Raw genomic sequence first — 25,543 nt, 5'->3', positions numbered from 1 at the left:
TATGTTATAGTATTACTACTAAGTCATAGTATTTCTGCGTTGTTATAGTATTTGTGCTAAAACGTAGTATCTCTGCCAAGTCATAGAATTACTGCAATTTCATAGTTTTTTTTAGGAAATCTGTTATGTTATAGTATTACTATTAAGTCATAGTATTTGTGCCAAATCATAGTATTTGTGCCAAAGCATCGTATTTGTATGGAGTCATAGTATTTCAATCAAATCTCAGTAGTTGTTGTTAAAACGCAGTATTATTGCCAAATCATAGTATTTGTACCCAATCTTAGTATTTCTGCTAAATCATAGCATTTGTTCCAAATCATGGTATTTGTGCAAAAACATAGTATGTCTGCAAAACCATAGTATATCTCTTATGTTATAGTATTACTACTAAGGCATAGTATTTCTGCCAAATCATAGTATTTGTACTAAATCATAGTACTTGTGCCAAATCATAGTATTTGTTGCACATCATAGTATTGGAACCAAAACATAGTATTTGTCCCAAAGCATCGTATTTGTATGGAGTAATAGTATTTCTTCTAAATCATAGTATTTCAATCAAATCTCAGTAGTTGTGTTAAAATGCAGTATTATTGCCAAATCATAGTATTTGTACCCAATCATAGTATTTTTGCCAAATCGTGGTATTTGTGCCCAATTAATAATTCTGTTATGTTATAGTATTACTACTAAGTCGTAGAATATCTGTTATGTTATAGTGTATCTGCGAAATATAGTATGTGTGCCAAATCATAGTATTTATACCAAATCACAGTATTTGTGCTAAAACATAGTATTTCTGCCATATTGTGGTATTTGTGCAAGAACATTGAACTGTTATGTTATAGTATTACTACTAAGTCATAGTATTTCTGCGTTGTTATAGTATTTGTGCTAAAACGTAGTATCTCTGCCAAGTCATAGAATTACTGCAATTTCATAGTTTTTTTTAGGAAATCTGTTATGTTATAGTATTACTACTAAGTCATAGTATTTCTGCCAAATCATAGTATTTGTGCCAAAGCATCGTATTTGTATGGAGTCATAGTATTTCTTCTAAATCATAGTATTTCAATCAAATCTCAGTAGTTGTTGTTAAAACGCAGTATTATTGCCAAATCATAGTATTTGAACCCAATCATAGTATTTCTGCTAAATCACAGCATTTGTGCCAAATCATGGTATTTGTGCAAAAACATAGTATGTCTGCAAAACCATAGTATATCTCTTATGTTATAGTATTACTACTAAGGCATAGTATTTATGCCAAATCATAGTATTTATGCCAAATTACAGTATTTCTGCTAAAACGCAGAAATACTACCTTTTAGCAGGAATTTCTACCAAAAGATAGTACGTCTGCTAAATCAGAGTATTTCTGCCAAATCATAGTATTTGTACTAAATCATAGTACTTGTGCCAAATCATAGTATTTGTACCCAATCATAGTATTTTTGCCATGTCATCATATTTGTGCTGAATCATGGCATTTTTGCCAAATCGTGGTATTTGTGCCCAAATAATAATTCTGTTATGTTATAGTATTACTACTAAGTTTTAGAATATCTGTTATGTTATAGTGTATCTGCGGAATATAGTATGTGTGCCAAATCATAGTATTTATACCAAATCACAGTATTTGTGCTAAAACATAGTATTTCTGCCATATTGTGGTATTTGTGCAAGAACATTGAACTGTTATGTTATAGTATTACTACTAAGTCATAGTATTTCTGCGTTGTTATAGTATTTGTGCTAAAACGTAGTATCTCTGCCAAGTCATAGAATTACTGCAATTTCATAGTTTTTTTAGGAAATCTGTTATGTTATAGTATTACTACTCAGTCATAGTATTTGTGCCAAATCATAGTATTTGTTTGAATTTGAATACTGCATTATCACTGTATTATGTAGTGGCTAAGTAGGGGCTGTTTACTAAGTGCATCAGTGTAAATAGGTCATCTCTTGTGTTGGAGTGCCCTCTTGTGGCGCCTTTTGGGTAGTGCCTTAGTAAACGGGAACCCTGTAAAAAGTGGTATCAGACTGATTTGTAGTGGAGGAATTTGTTGCCAGTTTTCTTAATCTTTAATCTGTATGCATGTTGTAATGCATACCCTGTTCTTAATCATAGAAACCACACCATATCACCTCTCCACATCCTCCTACTGTATGCCATACCTCCCTGTACCATCCATCTGACCGCAATAAACTCCACCTGTGGTAATCTAATCCCTGGATGTCAGCCTCTCCTTCTGACCGAGGATAGTTACTATTGCAGCACCACCCAGCATTAAACTGACGTACACCATTCTGTACAATAGTATTTGTGCTAAAAAGTAGTATTTCTGCCAAATCATAGTATTACTGCTATTTCATACTATTTAAGCGAAATTACAGTGTTTCTGCAAAAACACTGCATTTCTGCTAAATCATAGTATTTCTGTAAACTTATAGTACTTGTACTCAATTATAGTATGTGTGACAAAGTGTAGTATTTGTTCCAAAACATAGTATTACTGGTAAATCATAGTATTTGAGCCAAATCATAGTATTTGTGCTAAAACATAGTATTTCTTCCAAATCATAGTATTTGAGCCAAATCATAGTATTTGTGCTAAAACATAGTATTTCTTCCAAATCATAGTATAACTGCACAATAAAGGTTCTTGAGCCACATCAGTGTTTGTGCCAAATCTTAGTATTTCTTCTAAATCCTAGTAATTCTGCTCAATGATAGAATTTCTGCTATGCTGTAGTACTTTTTTCCTAGATTGTAGTACTTCTGCTAAGTCAAAGTATTTCATGTAAATCATAGTATTTCTACCAAGTCCCCAGTGTTTCTACTAAATCATAAATAATGTTTTAGCACAAATTGTAGGATTTGGCAGAATATTCTGTGTTCCAGCACAAATGCTATGATTTGGCAGGAAAAAAAATATTATTTAGTTTAAATACTAAGTTTTAGCAGAAATACTATGTTTAAACTTTAAAATATTCTGCTATTTCTGCTGATGTTTGTTATGACTTTTGACCATTGAAATGAATGGAACACATTATCAATGGCCTCACTGATTTTGCATGCTGGACTGAGTTGTGTTTTAGCTCAGTGAGATAAGCGTCCGTTCTCAGACTGGGAGGCCTGGGTTCAAATCCCGCTTATGGCAACATTTCTTTCAGTCAACAGTTAAACTTTGTTAACTCTTTTCAACACAAATTTAAGCTTTTTCACCCCTTTTCAACACAATTTTCGTTTTTTTCACCACTTTTCAGCACAAATACCAGCTTTTTCAGCTGTTTTCAGCAAAAACCTCTTTTCAGCACAAATTCTGCTCATTCAACTCTTTTCAGCAAGATTTTCAGTTTTTTCTGCTGTTTTCAGAAAAAAACTCTTTTCAGCAAAATTCTTCTGATTGAACTCTTTTCAGAAGAAATTCTGCTGATTGAACTCTTTTCAGCAAAATTTTCAGAGTTTTCACCTCTTTTCTGCCCAAATTCTGCTTATTCACCTCTTCTGAAACATTTTCAGCCTTTCCACCTCTTATCAGCACAATTCTCAGCAGCTTCTGCTCATTTCAGCACAATTGTCAATCTCTCCACCTCTTCTTTGTGAGAATGACTTTGGCTCAGTGAGCTAAATAGCTGCCCTTAGACCAGGAGGGCCAGGTTTGAATCCTGCTCAGGGCAACCTTTTTTTTTCAGCTTTTTTCTGCAGACATCTTCAGCGTTAAGGCATCCACACAGCATTTTCGCAGGAAATGCAATTTTTTCTAGTTGAAATGGCAGTTCATTACATAGCTCACTCAGAGAAGCATAAAATCTTTAATTCTCACATAAACAGCTATGGCCAGTTAAGAATCGTTAATTGACTTCACAGTGGACTGTGGAGGGAGAGCTACAGGGTGTGAACTCCACACAGAAAGGCCAAACCAGGAGGTTCACTGGGCAGTGCACCACAAAGTTGCTCTACTTTCTTAAACAACGCTGACACATGCAAAGAAAAATTCCTAAACTAAGAATTAAAGCTTCGCTTTAATCCCTTGTTAACCGTAACAGTTAAGTTCAGCAGAAAAAGTTATGCTGGGTCTTCAGCTGGTTTAAACTTCAGTGCAGCGAACATGAAAAGAAAATTCAAATAGCCTTTACTGTGGCTCTGTGAATTCGGCAGACACAAAACTGAACCAGAATTCTCATTAAAAATAATTAGACAACGCCTGGAAAGCTTCAAGGCCAGCTTTGGAGCTATTTTTAACTGATTGGTTTATTCTGTTTTCACAGCCTCTCGTTGTTGTGCTCTGCGACCCAACTCTCAGCACAGCTAACAGATCACAAATGGTAGTGATGAGTTATATAATAAATGATTACTGTCAGTGTTTCTAGGTCGAGTCACTTTGTACTCCCGTGAACTTGTTTCGGTTAGATGAGCAAGTCGCTCCGATTCTGCATGCCAACATTTTTTATGCTTTCATATGTGAGGCTTTATGTTTCATAAGGAAACTGACATCACTCACTGAAGTCAAAATCTAAAACAATAAGTCCTTTGAGCATTGCGCTGTGCAAGTCAGAACGCTTCGAAACGAACCCAAGTATGCTTTCAAACATTTTTAGTGCACAGCTGCAGGTATCAAGCAGAGAATTGTGAGTTCATTGCAGAACTGTTTCGCCATGCCTTCCAGCAAAGCTCTACATGCTGGTGTATAAATACTGGCTCATGAAGCCTGTTTTTGTGATTAGGCCCTTTAGTTCATTCAGACAATCACTAGCTAAGTTCAGGATATACTTTTTTGTATTATTTTCTGCTATAAAGATTTTAATTGCTATGTTTTGCATCTAACTGTCCTCTATTAGAGATAACAGGTCCTCCTTCTTTGATGTCTTTCTTTTAAATAGGTCATATTTACTGTCGTCACTTGGGCCTTTAGTTGCTTCAAACAACATGCTGTTTAATTAATGGGTCCGCCTTGGCGAGCCATTTATGGCTCATGCGCTTCAGTGCAGTAGGACTGTATACAGACTGAGGCTGTGATGAAGGGATCTTAGAAGCACAGAAGTACATACTTTGTGTAAACTCCACTGTGGGATCCCAGGCTGAGGCAGAGTGCTTGTTTAGACAGCAGATTCTGTAAATATTAAGAGACAGCTGAGCAAAGTCACAGCAAAATCTCTTTCTTTTCCAACTTCTTTCTCTATTTTTCATCATCCCTCACTTTCCTGCTTCTTTTGGACTTCTAATAAATCCATTCAGTGTGTCTCCTTTGGCCTTTTCTGTTGCTGGCTAAGGATTATGCTTGTGTGTGTACACATGGACAGTTGTGGACACCCTAGATATTCTTCAAATCTGCCTGAGGGAAGCGTGTAAGTCTGTGCAGCAGGGAGCTTCTTGTTCCCCTTCTGGTGATGAAAATTAAATCACTCAGACTGAAGCAGACCCTACTTACTCATGGACATTGAAAATCATAAGACTCTTAAGTTATTGGTTAGACTCAGGTCCTTCTTTTTTTTTTCTTTTTTTTTGGTACCACCTGTGATAGCAATGGAAATGAAATCGACTGGGATTTATGTCGCTTTTTCTCATCTGACTGACTACTCGAAGCACAGAGAGGCCCCAGCTGGAGATAAACCTGTTTTAACTTTCTCAAAGGCAGTTTTGAGTACCTGGGCTTGTGTCTGTCTATCTGCATTGATGTCTATTGACAGCAACAATGCAAGAAACTAAACAGCAGGGGTGTCAAATATAAAGCCCAGGGGCTAGAATTGGTCTGACAAAGACTCCAGTCCAGCTCACTGGACTATGACCTCAATTATGGCCAAACTACAGTTACTACTACAAATAATTATTATGTGGAAAACAATTAAATGACTGAAAAGTTCCTATTTTTTCACATTTTTTTTTACAATGGGTCCACAGTAACAAAAAAATATCTGAATATTTTCTGTTAATTGACAAAAACTTTCAGTTTTCTAATTACAGGGCAGTCTGGGCAATTAGCTTTTTCTCAATCTTTACACTTTTATGTCTTACAATTTAAGCCCAAAGAGTGATGCTGACAAAATAATTTCATTTACAACAACAGCATTTCAATGTTGTGTAGAAAAATGACATACTGTTATAATTGCTCTTCTTTTTCTTATATTAAGAAATCACCAGGATTAAAAATGCAGGTAAACTTCTGCACAGTGAAAGACAGAAAGGGTCCGGCCCGCTTAAGATTAAAGTGAGCTGTATGTGGCGCACGATGTAAAATGAGTTAGACATCCCTGTCGAACAGTCATGAAACTTCACAAGCGTAACTGAGACTTAACTAAAGCCAAGTTTGGAAATGACTCATTTGTGTTTTAGACCCATAAATACAAGTATACATGTAAAAATGAAGTAGTCACTGCTCTATGGTCTATGGGGGTGGCTGTGTTTTTGTGTAAAGACCACAAACATCGTCCATTTCAGTGACTCAGATCAGCTGAGGTAATACATCGCAGGCTGGAAGCAGCCACACCCATAATGGTGCACAACTTTTAGCTTGTGCTAAAATTTAATTAAATCAACTTAATGGTGTGAGTTATAAAAGTCAGCTTTATTTTTAACCCCGTTGCTTGTTGCTAGACAACATCAGAGGAGTTTGTAAGTTTTTTTAGGTTACAGCTGGAACCAGAGGAAAATCCTAAAAAACACCCTGAAGATGAAGTCAGTTGTGTAGTTGACTGTGTAGTGTAGAAATGGGTGTGTCTGAGGTTTCACTGGTGTCACTAATGTCAGTTGGTCACTAGTTTCCCTTTCCATTTAGTTTCATATCCTTCTCCCTAGATATAACTTTTTTTTTTTTTTCATTTTCATCTCTCTTCATTTCATCCTCTGTTACATTCTTGTTTCCTTTGAAACAAATAAAAACCCAAACTCAGTTTTCAGGAAACCTGCCGCGGGTCAAGTGATGTGCAACTGTGTTTTTACAGGCCTCATTTCCCAGTTTCCCGGTGTTTTCACTTTGCATCCTGTTTCTATTAGTCTGTTCCTCTGCTTCTTCAGTTTTATAAATCTCTCAGGCCACAAAAACTCCAAACGACAACACAATAGAGACAACCTGGGTATTCTGCTGTGTGTGTTGAGAGGCTGCTCGAGTGATAACATCCTGTAATGTAGTCGGCAGAGTCAAGCTGCAGTGACGCTGTAAAGAAAGTCACAGTTCTAACTGATCAAAATGTTAATTTAATTTATAGTTATTCACAATTGAACCATGTTTTTCATAATATTTTATATTTTATTATATTTATTAAGACCTGTGAAACAGGAAAAAGTCTGTTAAATTTCAGATTCTTTGATCTTATAGTGTAATTTATGTCACAGTAGTCTGAAAGTGATTTGCGACCTACTGATGATCATATAAACCTCAGAACATGGGCATTTTTGTAGCGTGGGTTTAAGTTTTTAGTTCAAGCTATTTACAGCTTGATGAAAAAACTACCACAATTCATTTTCACAGTTTCCAGAACACATAAACATGTGTGAGAACTTTTAAACGTGCGACAGCAAGAACTAAAAAACACATTACGGTTGCAAATTTACACAAAACCAAACACTCGACTTTTTTCAGGGGCTCCGCTGTATCTCTTTTGGTTGAGCAGTGACACAGAAGTTTTTAGCAGTTTGTCCACGTTGTATCTGCTCGTGGGATGCTGTAAAATCCCTTCAGCTTTGGCGTCTTCCCACTCGTACTCATTTATTTCTTTCTCCATCAGTATTTCTGGCCGAGGCTTACTTGTCCTTCCTCTGTGACAGCCTTTTATGTAACGGTTCAGCAGTGCTTAGGAACTATTTGTTCAGCTTCTAAGCCCTCTCTCTCATCTCCCCTCAGTATCCATTACTCACAGTAAACAAAAATTCCCTTTGTGATGCACCGTGGCTTCAATAAAAACGCTTCTTCATTTCTAATCGGCTTGGAAAACTTACATATAATGGGTGACATTTTTTTAATGTGAGACATTAGTTCAAGTTAAACATCTCTTGGTGCACTCCCTAATTTGTCCTCTTGGCACCATTGAACAACACCATTGCATTAAGGGAATGTCTTCAGTTGTTTTTGTTGTTTTTTTTGTTTTTTTTTAGTGGTGAGTTCATACTGAATGCAACAGGTGTTCACTAATTGGCCATATAATGTTTATTAAGCCTACATCATATAATGCCGCTATTTTAGACTTCTACTCCATAAAATGTCAGTGGTGTACTCTCTGTGTACACCATGCAGTGTTAGTGGGGCAGCTGTACAGTCCATATAATATCAGAGTGTTAGCTCCTTGGGCTATTTTTTGACAGTTCGAGTCCACCCACTGACAGTGTGTAGCACTGTGTACAATACCAGCATTCATTTTGTGAACTCTAGTTCAGAGGTAGAAGAGTGTATAGGGCCTCTTATCAGCTTCTGAAAGAGCCTCTCTGTCCCAGTCATCCATCTGTCACTCTGTCTCCCTCTCTTCCCTTCCCTATTCACACTTATCTCACTCTATCAGTGCAGACCCTTTGACACAACTGCATTCATTGGCATTTTTTGGTGATATTTAACAGGCACTAAATATGCTGAACCAATCAGCCAATTTGCAGCTTTTAGCAGCCCCACCACTACCCACCACCACCAAAAAAAATGCAACTTGAAGTTGAGCATTACTTCTGTTTTTGCAGCAGTGCGTCCTGGTGTTCACATGTAGATGTTTTAGCGAAAGACAAAAATAAGAAGAAAGGGGAGATTCAGGCAGCTGCCCTCTTTTTTTCATACTCCCTGTGTGTTTGCATGCAGGCGGCGATGCGCAAGCGTGCACTTGTGTCTTTACAGAGTGAAGTTTTCTGGTGGGAACGGTTTTGTCTTCCTTTCGGTACCCTTTTTCAACAAAGCGAGGCTGTGATTGGCCCCCGGGCTGATGAATATTCACGTAGGTGACAAAGAAAGCTCCCCACATAAACAAAGTTGAAGCCAATTAGTCTCCCACACAGAATCACTGTGCTCCCGTGCGTGTGTGTGTCATGCACTTGTTGCATACGAGAGGAGAAACCGTGCCAGAGTCGACCCTGACGAATCGATTTAGGTTTTGGCTGCCATGGAGCTGCTAATTGTCGTGGCCCTACGTTACAGAATTGAAATCACAATATGAAAAAATGTCAGCGTGGGTGCTATAGTGTGGCCCTGGTGCGGATGTTCTGTGGAGCTCAGCAGTGTTGTGCCCCCGGGGCCCATGGTCCCACACTGACATTTCTCTGTGTGGAACAATAGTAAGAAAAAATAGGGTTGGAGATCTACACAAAAGATGGCTTGTTTCATGTTAGCTGTGACCTCTGAATAGTTTTCCTACTGCTCCTTGCATCAAGACCTTTCACCTACTTTAGGACCTTTCCACTTTGATCACATTAGAAAAGACACTCCTTTTCCTCTATTGGAGTCTAAAGAAGTAAGACGTGCCGAGTCTGTCTCCTTACTGAAACCCTGTCTTTATAACTAATGCTGTTATCTGTGGTTTTCTCTGTTTTGTTAATTTTTTTCTCATTTTTTCAATTTATTTTGGGTCCCTTGAGAACAATATGCTTTATTTTTAAATAAGAAGATATCATACATCGTACATGATGAGGTTACTACTGCACTGATCAGTACACAGCGACCAGTGACAACATCCACTTTGGTGAAATCTCCACGACTGCCATTTTCTTTTTTATTTTAGATATATGTGCTTCTTTTTCTTTGGCCTAGTGAGTGCTCTCACCTTTATTTTGGTGTGTTATATAGTTTTTTTTATCAAACAACAGCTGTCGACCGTAGCACCGCAGAATCTTTCATCTACTCATGACTGGAGGCTCATGCTCGTGACAGCATGACAGGATATAAAGATTACAGCATCCTCCCTCTGCTCAGCTGTGTTGTTAGCTAGCTGCTTCTTTTGATAGGCGGATGAAGACAGAAGTACAAAGAAAAATTAGTTCTTACATAAAGAAAGCTGTGCACAACAAGTAGGCTATGATTTCTGGAAATTTACATGAATGTTGGCGTTATTAAATGTGTTTTTTGTACACCACCAGGCAGCTGCCATTCAGTCTTATAATTTTAAGAAAAGAAAGTCGATTTCTCCCAAACCAGGATTTTCACACGTTAAAAAAAATGTTGTACATGCCCAAAGTAAAATATTTTAAGTTTTACTTTTCTAGATAATTTTAAATAATGTAAGCAAGTTTGGTAACCGCAAGAATCTTCATATCATATTTTACATACGACATCTTTAAGCAGCATATAAAATTAAAGAGGAAAATTCAAAATTAAGTGACAGAAGCATGACATGCGGGCAATAGATTTAAAGAAATAGCTTGACAAATATTATTTGTATTAGTTTCATTAAGCTAATATGTTCTGCATTTCTTTTATAGGGTGGTGCTATCTCAATCCTGACAGCCTGTGAAAGACCTGGTGATTTTGTTGGAGTGGTTCTGATAGCTCCCCTGGTCCAGATGAACCCGGAGTCAGCCACACCATTCAAGGTACCACATACCAATCACCGACCCTTTAAACCACTATTCTCTTCTTTCTGTTCTTTTTCTCTCCTCTCCCAACCCAAGAGGCAGTTATCTTACTTTACTCAGGTTTGCTGTGGATGGTGTCTATAATACTTATAATACTGGCACCTTTTATTTTGTGTGTTTCAAAGGCAACAATCAGTTCAGGTATCACTAGAGCTGCATAAATGGCCTCTCACTGAGTCTTTGATACAAGTATGTCCCAAGTGTGGCCAATCTCTGACAAATCTCATAGAGGAGGCTGTTTTAACAGAAATAAATGACTTTTTTATTCCTTATTTTATGAATTAAAAGTCTAACACTAATACATAATAGTGCAATATTTAAAACCAAAATAGGAGAAGGAAACAGTCTTCATGAATGATGTCACATGAAAATAAGCTATGCTCTTCTCTGTTTGTAGGTTTTCATGGCAAAACTGCTGAACCACATGCTGCCCAGCCTCACTATGGGCTCCATCGAGTCCAAATGGCTCTCACGGGACAAGAGGCAGGTGAGAGACTGATGCTGGCAATGTGTGTTTTGGGTGGCTGAGCACTCTTGTTGTTTGAAATTGAAATATCACTCACTGAGACTGTGGGAAATAGAATTTTCAAGGTGTAAATTTGTCCGCGGTTGATTGTCTACGCTAATGTCAAGTCACACTATGTTTATTGTCCAATCCCATGCCAAAACACCACATCTTTGTAGACACTGTACGCCTTTTCCAAACAGCAGGACAGGTTTGCGTGCGTTTGTTGGTTGTGTTATTTTGTAAACACAGTACATGCTACACACCCATACTTTGTAGTGCCCCTAGAGACATCCCTGGAGAAACAGAAACAAATTCTCATGGCATGTCACCACGCCTAAATTTTGCACGAATTTGAGTCTGCGTGTGTGTGTGTGTATGTGTGTATGCCTAGTTTACATCAACATTCCTACATCCTGCTGCTTCTGCTTCCTACAGTCAGTCAGAGGAAGTTGTGTTCTTCCAGATACAAGAATAAACAATAGCAGATAAATACTGAATCAAAGGATGTAATCATGTAACAGGTAATCTAGGCACACAGGTATCCAACTGCATAATGAGACTATGTGATACGATATTGTTACTAGAAGGAAAGTTGCAGGGGTGGATCATACTTTGCTCTGATTTCTCACTGTAACCTTTTCTTCATGTGTTTTCAGTAAAGTAGAAAGCTCAATTTCACAACTGAATATGAAACCGTTCGGTAGCCTTATGTTGTTTTATTCATTGTGAGCGGGGATCAGTGGGAATGAACGTCTCAGTCAAGTTCGGTACATAAATGTTCATGGCCTCAAGATGTTCTTTCACCAAAAGACAGGAGAAAAGTAAAAAAACTAAATGAAATTTGCTGTTGCAGGATTTATATTTCTTTTTTCATCATCTACCACCAATCAGCTCACAAACGATCTTATGATGAGCTTAATGAATACTTTTTTGTATTGGTCCTTTTTGCTCCTGTAACTGCAAGTCATTGTTATTTAGTGAACATGCAGTGACACTACTTGTGTCACTAGTTGTGTAATATTCAAGATGCACACAACAGTGTCCACTGATCAGTTTGCTGATTGTCGCATAACAAACAAATGCAAAATGTTACTAATTTTAAAATGAGGGATGATAAAGCATGATGCAGAACCATAAATGAAGCATTGATGCACATACATAAAGATACAAAGTCCACCATGCTACAAGACCCTGCAGCAGTTACATTCTTGCACGTTATCTTTAAAACGTGAAATACAATCTTTAACATTTAATACAAAAAACAGTGAAAAAAATAGGTTGAAAAGAAATAATAAACTATTACTCTCATCAAAACATTTTGAAGTTAATTTATTTCATTTTGTAGCCCAAAGTTTTCGATGATAGATTAGATGGAAGGATGTCGTCTACAGCACGAGGTTTCACAGTCTCCTGGGCTGATGTGGTGTCATTAGTCAAGCCACCTGTGACAATAGAGGAATGCTCTTTCTGTCAAAGTCAGCCACAGCTGTGCTTACATAGATGCTGAATAGACATGAGTAACTGTATGACTTATGTGACAGCTACTTGTAACTACATGTTTAATGTCAGAGAAACAGGGAATTCCCTCTCCGATTTACCTCCTTAGCTTCCTTTTTCCTCCTTTTTCCTTTCTGCTTCCTTTTAACATAACTCCACTTTATCATCCTGCTTCGCTCACATTTTTATTTCTAAATAAAACTCACTGTCCATTTATTAGCGACCATTTGTTCCCGCTTCCCCTCCAACTGCCACAGATTTCCCAGGAGTCTTTTCATTTTCATGCCCATATTTTCTCCCTGAGAACAACTTTTCTCCCTTCAGCGTTATGCCATATTTGGAGAAAACTACAGTATGTATTTGCTTGTTCATTCTAGGCTGTGCACACCCTTTCTAAATGTGTAACACATATCTTCTCATAGTTGTATATTGCGAGAAATTAGAAAATGATTAGGCTTGCAAGATCTTGCATTTATTACAAGTTGTATTAACATTTAAGTGGGGTTTTTATTGAGCATTCTAACAAATTAAAATTAAAAAAATTAAATATTAATTTACTTGTATGAGTTTTAACAACTTGAACACATAAAATGTATTTCTCCAGCATATACTGTAATCTATAATGCAGTTCAAACGTGTTGTAGCTTCCAGCTAATTTTAAATCAAAACACTGACCACAACCTGGCCAGATGTATTTGGCATCTGTTACCATGGTGATTTAAGCCAGGTAAAGGAGAGGAGTAAGAAAATGGCCAGTTTAACTCGCTTTATCTATCAGTGGTTTTAACTTTTAGGGTGATTGGGTGATGGCAAAATGAAATCCGCCATATATTATGTTAATTTTTGAATGAAAACAACTGAATCCTCATTTAGTCTGTTGTCATCACATCCTTTAGTGTGTACAGAATGTTGTGGTAGCAACCTGGAGAATTGTTTATGTTCAGTCAGTTGCGTGCTGAAGAAAGAGAGGGAAAAGAAGCAGACAGTTGTCAAACCAAAGATAAGTGATATGCAGCGTCGTGAGAATCCAGCAATGACCGGCAGACCAAGGCCAAACAACATGCAACCTGCAGGGACTTGGTATCATCATGGCAGGCCCAGTTTTCCACCAAGAGTAAGGCACAATCTGAAGCAGGATAATGCTGGACTCAGAGCCCAACTGGAAGAGACTCAGTGTCAGCTACACATGTGTAAATCCAGTCTTAGAGAAGCAAACACGAAGGCCTTGTATTTTGAGAGTCAGGTGGATGAGTATCGCAGAAAGTTCTACGATTTGGATATAGAAACTGAGAAGACAATCAACGATCTGAAAAAGCAGCTGGACGCAGCGCTCAGTAATGAAACCAAGTCTTACCTGCAGGACATTCACACGCTCAAATTTGAGCTTCGTGAAGCTAAAATTGAACGAATCAACAATGCAAACAGGTTGATTCTAGCAGATAAGATCATGCATAAGCTTACTTCTAACCTGGGCGATGCCAACAAGAAGCTGCAGCAGCCGAACAGAAACTCTATAGACACCCAAACGATGATCAGTGACGCTCCTTCAAAGAACCAGTGCTGCGAGATGCAACAGATGTGCATTGACCAACTCCAGCAGCAGCTTCAAAACGCTAAGGAAGAACTGAAGAAGCAAGCTGAGGAACACGAGGATGAGAAAGAGGCTTTACGCTCTGAAATTAAGCAACTTAAAGGCCTCAAAGAACAAAATGAGGAGAAGCTGATGAGTTTAGAGAAAGAGCTAAACGACACGAAAGCTTCCTACATCGCACTCCTGGAGGAGCAAAAGAAGGAGAATGCTAACTTCACACAGGCACTGCAAAAAGAAGAGGAGGAGAAGGCCTCACTTCTAAAGACTCTGAAGGAGCAAGAGGACATGGAGAAGAGATTGGAGGAACTCACGTCTATAATCAATGAGTTAGAACAAGAGTCGGAAGAGAGGAAGAGGAGTTGCTGGCCTTTTAGGTTCTTTTCTTAACTGGCATCTGTCAGTCTGTATTAAAAAATGAATAAATAAATGTGTTTTATGAAATAGCCTTTCAGTCTTGTGCTTTTGTTTAGGTGACAACATGAGTGCACAGTTTTGGGGCAACATTTTGAATACGTTAGGGCAATAAAATGACTGGGTAACACCTTAAAATAAAAAAATTCAAATGAAACTTTACACAACTTAAAATTCACAACCATTACTTGAATTTACTTACAGTACAATAAAAAAAAAGAAAAACCTGACTTTTCCCCTCATTCTTATGTTCTTAGGTATTTGTAGGTAAATATAATTACATTTAAATTCAAATAAGATACACTGAAATTACATTTAATTACAAGGGAATTACATCCATAGATGTGGGCTGTATTATAAAGTGTTACCAAGGACTTTAGTTAAGGTTAGCAGAAGATCACATTTTCCCTGATACATTTGAAGTTTGCATGAAATACTTCACATTATAAGTATAATTTTTTTCAAAGAAACAATGGAAATGACTGAAAAGCTGTCAGAGCTGTTGCATTTAAATGTAGCCAATAGGGACAAAATATTGTTTATATATTAATATTGTTTCTTGCAGATACAGTATCAGGTAAAATATTTTATACATGTACATATATATATATATATATATATATATATATATATATATATATATATATATATATATATATATATATATATATATATATATATATATATATATATATATATATATATGTGTGTGTGTGTGCGACTAAGGGCATAATTAAAGAGAATGTAAGTGTATTTTATTTAAAAGTAAATTGTTAAGTAAATTGTAAAGTAAAAGTAAATTAACAATCTAAAAGTAAATTGTTATTATACTTAGCTACAAATATTGGGTTAACAACTCAGGTTTTTAAGGGAAATAGTAGTAGTAGTAGTAATTTTGCAGGAAAACAAAAAAATGTGTGGGTTGAGTGGGTTTTCTCCGGATACTCCGGCTTCCTCCCACATTCAAAATATGTGCAGTTAGTGAGGATAGGTTAATTGGAAATTTCCCATAGGTGTGAATGCAGGAGTGAATGGTTGTCTGTGTCTATGTGTTAGCCCTGCGACAGACTGGCGACCTGTCCAGGTTGAACCCTGCCTCCCGCCCTAAGGCAGCTGGGATAGGCTCCAGCCCCCTCCCATGACCCTGAAAAAGGAGAAGTGGAAATGAATGGATGGATGGAACAAAAAATAGATAGATGCATAGGAATAAGGGGGTAACAAGTGAAGTGGAGTGGCTTAACCTTGCCTAACTTCTAGGTCTTTTATGTTTTAAGTGAAAGAAATTAAATTAGACGTGGCTCCATCAGTTTAAGGTCACATAGGCCTGCACATTTATTTTATTCTGATAAGTTGGCAAGGGAATTTTAATGTTGATAAATAATAGAATATCCATCATAGAGATATATAGGGACATATAATGAACATTAAATAAACCTGTAAAAAACAGACGTAAAAAGGCAAGGCAGTTAATATGAATGTCAGTGAATGTGACATCTGTTATAGAGCGCTTTGAGTACTCTGAGAGAGTAGAAAAGCGCTATATAAGAATCAGTCCATTTACCATTTATATATTAATATTGTTTCTTGCAGATACTGTAAAATACAATTTTCCACATTTCACACTGTGTACTTTTGAAAAGTTTTTCTCACAGTTTTCTGTTATAAGTTTGGTTTGAGAAACAAAGTGAATATTTGATCACTGTACTAGCTGTTAGATTCAACATTTAAAATGCAGAAAGGACTCTTTATTGTTCATCTGCTCTTAGGAGACTCCAGGCCATCTGTGCATGAGCGACCGTTTTCCCTTTTAATTTGTACCATTTTTCTTCTGGCTGACACGTTTGTGCAATTTATTGCCCACAGTAGCGCTGCATGCATCTAATTGTACACAGACTCTCACTGATGATGTAGAGGTGTCAAAAACTTAAAAACTTGGCATTACAGGGTTGAAGGAGCATTTGTGCTCTATGAAAGGATTGCTGAGTTGAGTTAAGCCTGACCAAAATTATTTCTCTGAGCTTAATTAGAAAGAGGAACAGCAGGAATGAACTTACATTGATATCAGTCCAACATCCGGTGGAGAGAGATGATAAACCAAAGCATCTCCACCCTGGCCTCTTTTGTTTCTCTCCTGTCAGGTGGAGGCATATGACGCTGATGAGCTAAACTATCACGGCGGGATGCGAGTATCATTCGGCATGCAGCTGATGGCGGCAGTGGAGCGTATGCAGAGGGAGATCCCGTCCATCAGCTGGCCCTTCCTGCTCCTTCACGGTGACGCCGACAAACTCTGTGACATCAGAGGCTCCAGGATGATGTATGACAATTCACCGAGTACAGACAAGAAAATCAAGGTGTGTATGGTTAATTTACAGAAAACTGTATCTGTAGAACTGCCTTAGGTTCAACAAGGTGTTGGAAACATTCCTCTAAGATTTAGATTCATATTGATAGATTAGCATCACATAGTTGGTGAAGATTTGTTGACTCATTGTCATGTTCAATACACCAGTTTGACATGATATGAATAAAACATGCCATGCTGGAAGCAGCCATCAGAAGATGGATGGTTGGATGGTGGTGGTCAGCAACAGTACACGCTGGGTACAATGCTCAGTTGGCACTAAGGAGCCCAATTACACCACCAGCAACACACTAAACTATTAGCACGAAGCAGGACTGCTTCATGCTTTAATGGTGCTGTAGAAATAAAATAAAATTGAATTGAGTTGAGTTGAACTGAATGTTGTTTATGCCAAATTCTCTCCCTACTATCTCAACGTTGAAGCTGAAATCGAGAGTCATCAGACCAAACAACACAATTTCTGGTCTTTTGATATCCAATTTTGGTGAGCAGGTGTGAAACACAGACTCAGTTTTCTGTTCTTAGCTGAGAGGACTGGGGTGGTCTTCTGCTGCTTGAAGGTTCAATCTATTGTGCACTGAGAGAAATTGTTATGCATATCTTGGTTAGTTGGTTATTTGACTTATTGTTGCCTTCTTGTCAGTTCAAAGCAGTGTGACCATTACCGTGACATCTGACAGTGTCCAGGAAAATCCCAGTAGATTAGCAGTTTCTGAAATACTCCAAATACACCAAACGCCATGCCACGTTCAAAGTCATTTAAATTATGTTTCTTCCCCATTTTGATGGTTGGCCTGAATTTCAGCAGGTCTATATGTCTAAATACACTGATATGTTTAAATATTTGCGTTAATAAAGTTTCAGATGAGCGTTTATAAAGTGCAACAACTGAACGTGACACAGTGCATAAATATGGTGAATAACGTTGCCTCCAGCATTAAAGGTGTCTTCTGACACTTTAAAAATGATGATTCGAGATTACAAAGCTGAGGTCTTTGTGTTTGATTAATACAGAGACTGTCCGTCATTAAAACTCGTTGTTATTAAAATATAACATAGAGATGGGTGGCAAACTAAAGGAAAAATATACAAAGCCTTGACTTTACAGTCAGGGATTTTACACAATGCTGTGAAGCATTTTACAGTGATGTGATGCAACACATGCCTATACCTGTATTACATTATGAAATGCAGCTTAAACCTCTTAAATCCCAAGAGCTTCAACACTGGTATTTGTAAAGAGGGAAGTTTCACACACTATGTTGTCACATGGTTCATCACACGGAGGTTAAAAAGAGGATGAACAAGAGACATGAGAATGAGACACATGAGAAGTGAAATCAGATATAACGAATGTTCTGTTTTCGTGCAGCACAGTGAGACAGATAGTGCAGGGAGCAGAAAATCAAGTGGTGCTTGTGAGGCTCAGATGCTTCTTTATCACATGTTTTATCAAAGTAATAATTGGACCAAATGCAGGGGCTTTCCACGTTAGTTCAAGCTGTAAACGGAAGTCATTTGATCCCAGCAAAATGTTTGGTGTGATCAAATGACTTTTGTATTAAATCCCTGTAGGTTTGGCAAAGCAGGAAGAACCCGTTGCAACTTTGAACACACTGCAAGTTGTTAAAAAGCATTGTAGAACAAAAATGAAATGGTTTTACATACATCCCTCTGATCGTTTCTTATCATTTCTAAATGTTATCCCAGATCTACGAAGGAGGCTACCACGCTCTTCACCATGACCTCCCTGAGGTGGCTGAGTCCGTGCTAAAGGAGCTGACCACCTGGATCACAGAGCACATCCCAGCTGCAACATCGCAGGAAGCGCAAGGCTCCTAAATGTATGGCCTGCACACCTCTGTTGAAGCTCTGAGGAAACTGCCAATCTCGTCATAAAACGCCTGCTCACGTTCCTGTAGTGCGTCAGGCGTAATAATACTACTGCACTTTCCTGTCTGGGAGTTATTTGGGCATACTGATGGACATTATAGTCTCTGTATAACAGGTTTATTAGCAAATCCTCTGGGCTACTGTAAAAAAAAAACACACACACACTCTTCCTCCTATCTGTACATCAGGCCACTGATATAAATTGGGCAATAGGGTCAGTTCTTATTGTAAATACTCTGTAGCAATGGTCAGCATCATGGCAAAATTTCTGATCAGGGATGTGCCTCATGTGTTTATATGCTTCACATCATCTCCACTGAACTGCTCGTGTGCAGCTTTTAGAGAGTAAAGACTGTCACAAACTTTACTCCCTAAAAGCAAGGGTTCGAAGTGCAATAATGGGTATGGCCTTTCATTTTCTCATTTTATAAACAGGCCAGATCTTTTAAATATTAATAACAGAGGCAGCAGAATACAGAAGCATTTCTTTCTGCCTCAACTACCATTAACAGACTGGGTTAGAGGTCAGGAACAGAAGGAGGTTGGCACCTTTGGAGCTGTTGTCGGTTCAGGGATGCATGAATACTTAATAGATAACATATCATTTAGCGACACTGAATAGCCATCTTAAAGTCTCCTTAGTTTACTCCACCATACTCTCTGACCTTATCCCATCTCCTCTTCTTCTCCTGCCTCCTCACTGACTGCGCTGTTTTGTAATATCACATTTCTGATAAAGGCAGCTTTTATAGAGCTGATCAGAAGCATATACTGAAAGCACTCTATATGTAATAGTCTTCTCCTGACTTCCTCTTTGCTTGATCTGAGGACAGATGGTTAGCCTAAAGACAGATGGTTGACAGTGATACATCATATGAGGATAAGGTACTGTAGTCAGTCTAAATCCAGATGATGATCTAGCTTCATAAATTTTGTCCTAATGACGATATAAGTACTTCTTATCTGCCTAACTGAGTGACCGATTATTAAAATAGTTTTCCATATAGGTGCTATGTATGCGATCCTAGTCAAGAGTGTAAGATGGGGCTAAATTATTCAGATGAAACTGCTTTGAATCGCTCTGCAGGTGGGAGGTCAAAGGTGAAGTGTTCTCTGACCTTTATGGCCGTAGTCGAGCTCACTGTCAGTTGTTCACTGAGGCCAAGCCTTGATTGATTAAGTTCAGGCTGCAAACTTAGAGGGCCAGCTATAAAGTGAAAGGGGAACATGACATGACTTTATTCCAGGAAGCAGCCAGTCTGGCTTCGTTTTTTTTAAATCTTGTTCTGTAAAACTAACCTTTGATGTTCTTAAAGTATAGGGACATCAAAGGTGAGGACAAGGGGCCGTTCAAAGGGTTAGCATTTAAAATCAGCTCTTGCTCGATGTGGGTTTTCAGCTGAACCACAGCAATAATGTCAAAGCAGCCTACATTTGTGGTTTGTCAGTAATTATAAACTAGACAGACACGCTCTGAACTACCTATTTGATAGTGTCGTGTAGACTGTAATTACTGGTCACATACACTTAGCTTTTACGTGTTCGTCAAGCACAATGAGGTTTCAGATTATTAAACGTGCACCGCTCACAACTTGGAAAGCAATTAGGGTCTTTTGTGGTGCTTAATTTTTGACACCAGACATCCGTGATACCGCTTTTAGTGACTCGTTCTGTGGTGAACACATCCAGTAAGCAGTTCTTTGATAGAGATTCAACTGGCCAGCCTGTTTTCTTTTTTTTTCTTTTTTCGGTATTACCCGGAGTTCAAAGAGACTCATGCACATAGTGAAGGGGGAAGCTTGTTGCTGTAACCACGGTTACTCTTGTTTAGTCATAGCAGCAGCAGTGTGGCAGAAGAGTCCTTTTTTTCTTTTTGACATGTGTTGTCACCACGGTGACCACTAAAAGACTGACAGAATGAGAGCAATTTCTGGCCTCTCTGTCTTTATGTCTCTTCCCTTCACCCCGCCTTGTCTCACCCATACTATTTTTTCTTTGTTTGTTTGTTTGTTTATTTTTTAGCCACAGTAACCGGTGCTCTTTGTTCCATCCATCATGCAAGCCTTTGTTCTACTACATACTCAAACATTGTGTACCCTCAGCCACCCACACTGTCCCTAGTGGCCAATTATCAGAGCTGCAACAGGTTATATTGTAAAGTGTTCAGATACTATTTTTATTCTTTTTTTCTCATTCTTGGACCATATGGCTGAGACCAAGGGTGCTAGATGTAGGTGGGAGGAAGGGGCCATTAAATCTTTTTTCTTTCTTCAGCTTCTTCTTTAGGTGAGCTGGTGTGCTTTAAATCAGAAAATGGGTTTCTGCAACATTAACCAACAAGAAAGACTTTTACATCGCAGCAAAACAATCAGAAGGAGCAATTTAAAATGTCATATTAAAGAATTTTAGTCTGACGTTGTTTTGCTCCCAGTATGAAAAGATTACATAAAATGACTGATGATGAGGGAAAAGGCTCTATTATCAGGACTGGCTTAGGCAGTAGACCATGTGTTTTTTTTTTGGGAGGGGGTTGTGGGAAGGAGAGGTTATCATAAGGTCAGTAGTTTGACTTCCAGGTCTGATATCTTTAAGAGCTTTTTGCCCACCTGCTTTGAAATAAGTCAAGCGTGACACATACTTTAACTTTAAATGTGACCTGAAGTCGCTTACTTACAAACGTTGATGTGGCTTCTTCTTCTATTAACATCTTTCCTGGTGTTTTCAGACTGAACTGCGTCAGCTGTATTATCGAGTTGCATTAGAAAATAAAATAATTAATCGTTATCGGCAGAGTGCTTTCCATAATGTGAAAAAAATAGCATTGAATACAAAATACAACATGAGACATGAAAGCAAACAAATCAGTGTAGAAGAGGGAATAAATAGAAGGAACTTCAGGATGTAAGTGCATCCTCTTCTCTATTTTTACAGACGTCAAAAAATACTTTGCCAGAACAAATATTGGATTACTTTGCAGCGGGTGCAGACATAGATGGAGATGTAAATGTATTCATCAGTCCCGATGGGAGTCAGACCCTTAACCTCAACTGAACTGCAGGGGTTTTTATCACCAGCCCTTCAAACACAATCTGCTCCTGATTAGGCTGCAGCAGGAACAGCGCACACAAGTGTCGCGCGGTCCCAGTTTTATTCAAACTCATAATAGCACCCCTGCTGCAACGCATCAGCGCGATTGTTTCAGCCTCGCAGGATCCTGCGTAATTTCAAAAAGCTGTACCTGTCAGACTACATGAGTGCATAATACTGCTGTCGCTGGCTACGGGGGTGGAGAGAGATGGAGATATGGTGAGAGGGGAAGAGAAAGAAAAAGGAGAGGAGAGAAGCTGTCAGTAACCATGGCAGCACTGTTTTTTTGTTTTTTTTTTCAGAGTAAAAATGTGGATTCATTAATGCTACAGGAAGTGTGCCAGACGTTTGTGTGCTTTCAGGGCCGGTTGTCCATTTGCTGCTCTGAGGATTCCCTTTTGTGTGAGCACTGAGATAAGAGAGCAAATAATTAGCATCATCAGCTCACAGTGAATAATAAGAGCTGCGCACACTCAGTGAATTTGAAAAAAAAAAAAAAGACTGTCTAGTCTGCTGTTTGGTCCAAAAACATACTATTCCCATTGAATGATTTCGAAGACATAACAAGGCCTTTTATCACATAGGTTTGTGCATTTTCCCTATGGAAGCAAAACCTTTTCACTGGATTTTAGTCCTTTCTTAATAAAGTGTAGTCCCCTTATATTGTCTTTACATCTTGTGAAGGCTTGTAAGCCATCACATGCTCCCTTTTCCCTGATATGTATCCTTACAAGCATGGAGTGAGAGAAGGAATGCCATAAATGTGCACATATATTACTCTATTAATAAATGATAATCCACTTGACTGTTAAGGTCCTTCAGTTTTTAGGCTTAGGAAGTTGAAATTAAAGTAGAGAAAAGAATGAGGGCAGGAAACCACTCAATCTAATTTGGCTGCAGCTTTCATAAAGAAATGTGTCACAGCTGGCCTACAGGGTGATGTAATTAGGCCACTTCAGTTTAATGTTTGTCATTTTTTTATTTCGACTGTATGACTGTTTCTAAGAGAAGAGCTGTTTTATGCTAATAAGCCTGAGGTGCAAAGGCCAGTCTTTATGTAGTTTTATAAGATTAAAGTGCACTTGAAAGATTCAGTTCGCATGAATGGGGCTCTGGAGTGAATGCTGAAGAAAGCAGCAAGAATTGAAGGGGTCGTCTTCCAAAGTGAATGTAAATCCAGGAAAACGGTTTTATCTTATTGTCGTAATCATGTGTGTAGAAACAAAAACAGATGCTCCAGGTTGTTAACACGTAAACCTTTAAATGTTTGAATCGTCATAACTGTGTTTTGGAGCAACGCCCCAGCTCAAATCTTGCTGTTCTAACCGACAGTTTTGACAAACTTGATTTGTTTCCAGCCGTCACGCTGCTTGGTTGCTGAACACAATTGTAATACTCTGTACATAGAAATGCTAATGAAGAAATGAAGACTACATTGTATTTTACATATCTTTTATTTATCTTGTATTTATAGAAATTCATTTAATGTATAGGCATCAAAGTACTGATAACACATCACGACAAGGCACTTTTTTTATACCACAATCCAATCGCTCATTGAGTTTCCCATCTATTCAAGACTTCATAACACTTTTGTTGTTATGGAAACTGGTTGACGGTTGTATGTTTGTACAGTTAAGCAACCCAGAAAATGTATGGCAGTGTTTCTGAAAAGACTCTGTCTACTGAAGTTCATGTCTTGAAAAACGTCACACACTGTCTTTGTCAAAGATTTTTGTTTAAACTTCCAGATTTTAATTTGACTTTTTTTTTTGTTCTTTTTAAAATATATATATATATTTTTAAAAAATGATTAACAACCAAAGGGTGTTACTGCTAAAGGTTTGTTGCCTTGTACTTCTTTATCAAATTAGATTTTCAGGAAGTTGTTTTCTCATTTTGATCTTTATCTAAGGTGAAATAAACATGAGTGCAAAACATTTACGTAACACCTGCAATTTATACACCACGCAAACTACTGAAAGAAAAAAAAACAGTTATCAGGTTTTCAAGCAGATAAAAAAGCAACTCTAATCAATTTGGGGAAATTTTTAATTTCATATAATTGAAGAGATTTTTGTGACAATAACTTTTGTACATTTATTTTTGAATTGTATTCTGGTTGTTGTCTGTGCCTTATTATGCTAATGAATGTGGTTTTATGCTCACTTGTGAGTCTGTGAGTGTTTTCTGCACTTGAAGCATCTGTTTCTCTGTTTACTCTTTTCTGAGTGAGTGTGTGTGGTCACGTCTGTTTCCGTTCCTGGTTGAGTAATTGTGTCTTTCTGCTTATCGTCTTCCTGTCTGTCTGTTTTCACTGATGTCTGTCTAAATTTCTGTCTTTATCGTAGGTCTAAGCAGGTTGGGGTTGAAAACTGTTTCCGAGTCTTTCAGTACAGGCTCAGCTACAGCACATAAATACCTCCCAGATTCTTTAAAGACCTGTTTTGTCTAAGCCATTTAGAGAAATGCAATATTTAACACAAAAATTGATGCATTTGGCTTGCTAATATGGCAACAGTGTTGCTGGGTTGTCTTAAAGTTATTTATTTTGCTCCCAGTGGGACTCAACAGAAAAAACAGGAAGTTCAATCAATCACATAATAATAATAACAATAATAATGATACGAGGGTTTGTAAAACAACAGAAATAACATGCAGATTTTTCCATTCTGACCGCTGTGTATTGAACGCCTACATTATTTAAGTGCTGTGAGGTTAAAATTATAACTCTAGAAAGTCTCACAGTTATGTCGTCTGTCTTAGAGAGTCCAACATTTACTTTAATCTGTGTTTGTGTCAGTATTTCATTTTGATTTTTAAGGGTGGCACGGTAGCCTTCTTGGTAGGAAAAGCTCGACATCTTGATAAGCTGAGGAATTTTGGCACTGCGGACAAAATTGTAAACACAAACCCTAACGTCATCTTCGTAATCGTGCATTTGCAATGTCAAATCAATCAAATGGTTAGTGTTTAGAGACCATACACCACAACCTACAAAAAAAAGGATTTGTTTTGTTTTTTTATGACAAAACTTTATTGAGTCTTCCTTATTAAATTTTTTTTCTCAGTTTATGTAGTACTGGATGTACTTTATGTTAACAGTGTTGATGTGAAAAATATGCCAGTTTTTAAACATTTTCTACACCTCTAAAGACCGTAGTGCACACTTTCATTTAACATCGTCCTATACTTCTCATACTTCGCACTGATGCATTATAGTCACATCATAGGTTGAGTGTCAGCATTTGACATTTTACTTCAAATCTGGCACAAAATTGTATATAATATGTAATAATGGAAATACTTCTGAATGGCTGAATGGCAACTTATTTGTTACTAGACTGTTGATAATGTCCATACTCTCTTACAGAATAAATGACTGTTTAACTGAACAGGCTGGCTGGCTGGACTTACTGCTGTCTCAATTCTGTTATGTGGCTGGGTATGCGTAAAGAGGGGAGGTTATCAGTCATCTTCATTGTTATTATTTTATTTTGAAATCACATGTAGCTCATGACCTTAACATTTAAGGTCACGATTAAGGTCATAAAAAGAACAGAGTATCACATGTGAGAATTTTTCAAATTTCTCAAAGAGTGTAAACAAAGAAAAAACATTTGGATTCAGCTCCTACTTCAGGTG

General features: G+C 37.8%; 1 protein-coding gene across 2 annotated transcripts in view; it reads left to right on the top strand.

Annotated features, from left to right (window-relative positions):
- Window positions 1–25,293, top strand: part of mgll (monoglyceride lipase) — a 50,042-nt gene extending 24,749 nt beyond the window's left edge. For both annotated transcript variants that reach the window (XM_085443654.1, XM_085443653.1), the window contains 4 exons: window positions 10,394–10,504; window positions 10,944–11,033; window positions 16,692–16,907; window positions 18,629–25,293. In XM_085443654.1, coding sequence (XP_085299780.1) covers window positions 10,394–10,504; window positions 10,944–11,033; window positions 16,692–16,907; window positions 18,629–18,760 — 549 coding nt within the window. In that variant the 3' untranslated portion in view covers window positions 18,761–25,293. The remainder of the gene's footprint in view (window positions 1–10,393; window positions 10,505–10,943; window positions 11,034–16,691; window positions 16,908–18,628) is intronic.
- Window positions 25,294–25,543: the final 250 nt, after the last annotated feature.

Source organism: Copadichromis virginalis, linkage group LG20 (genome assembly GCF_057382275.1).
Source record: "Copadichromis virginalis isolate Kocher_CV1m ecotype Utaka linkage group LG20, C_Virginalis_male_GT1.1, whole genome shotgun sequence".
Lineage (NCBI taxonomy): Eukaryota > Metazoa > Chordata > Actinopteri > Cichliformes > Cichlidae > Copadichromis > Copadichromis virginalis.
This window is presented reverse-complemented; position numbering and strand designations above follow the sequence as displayed.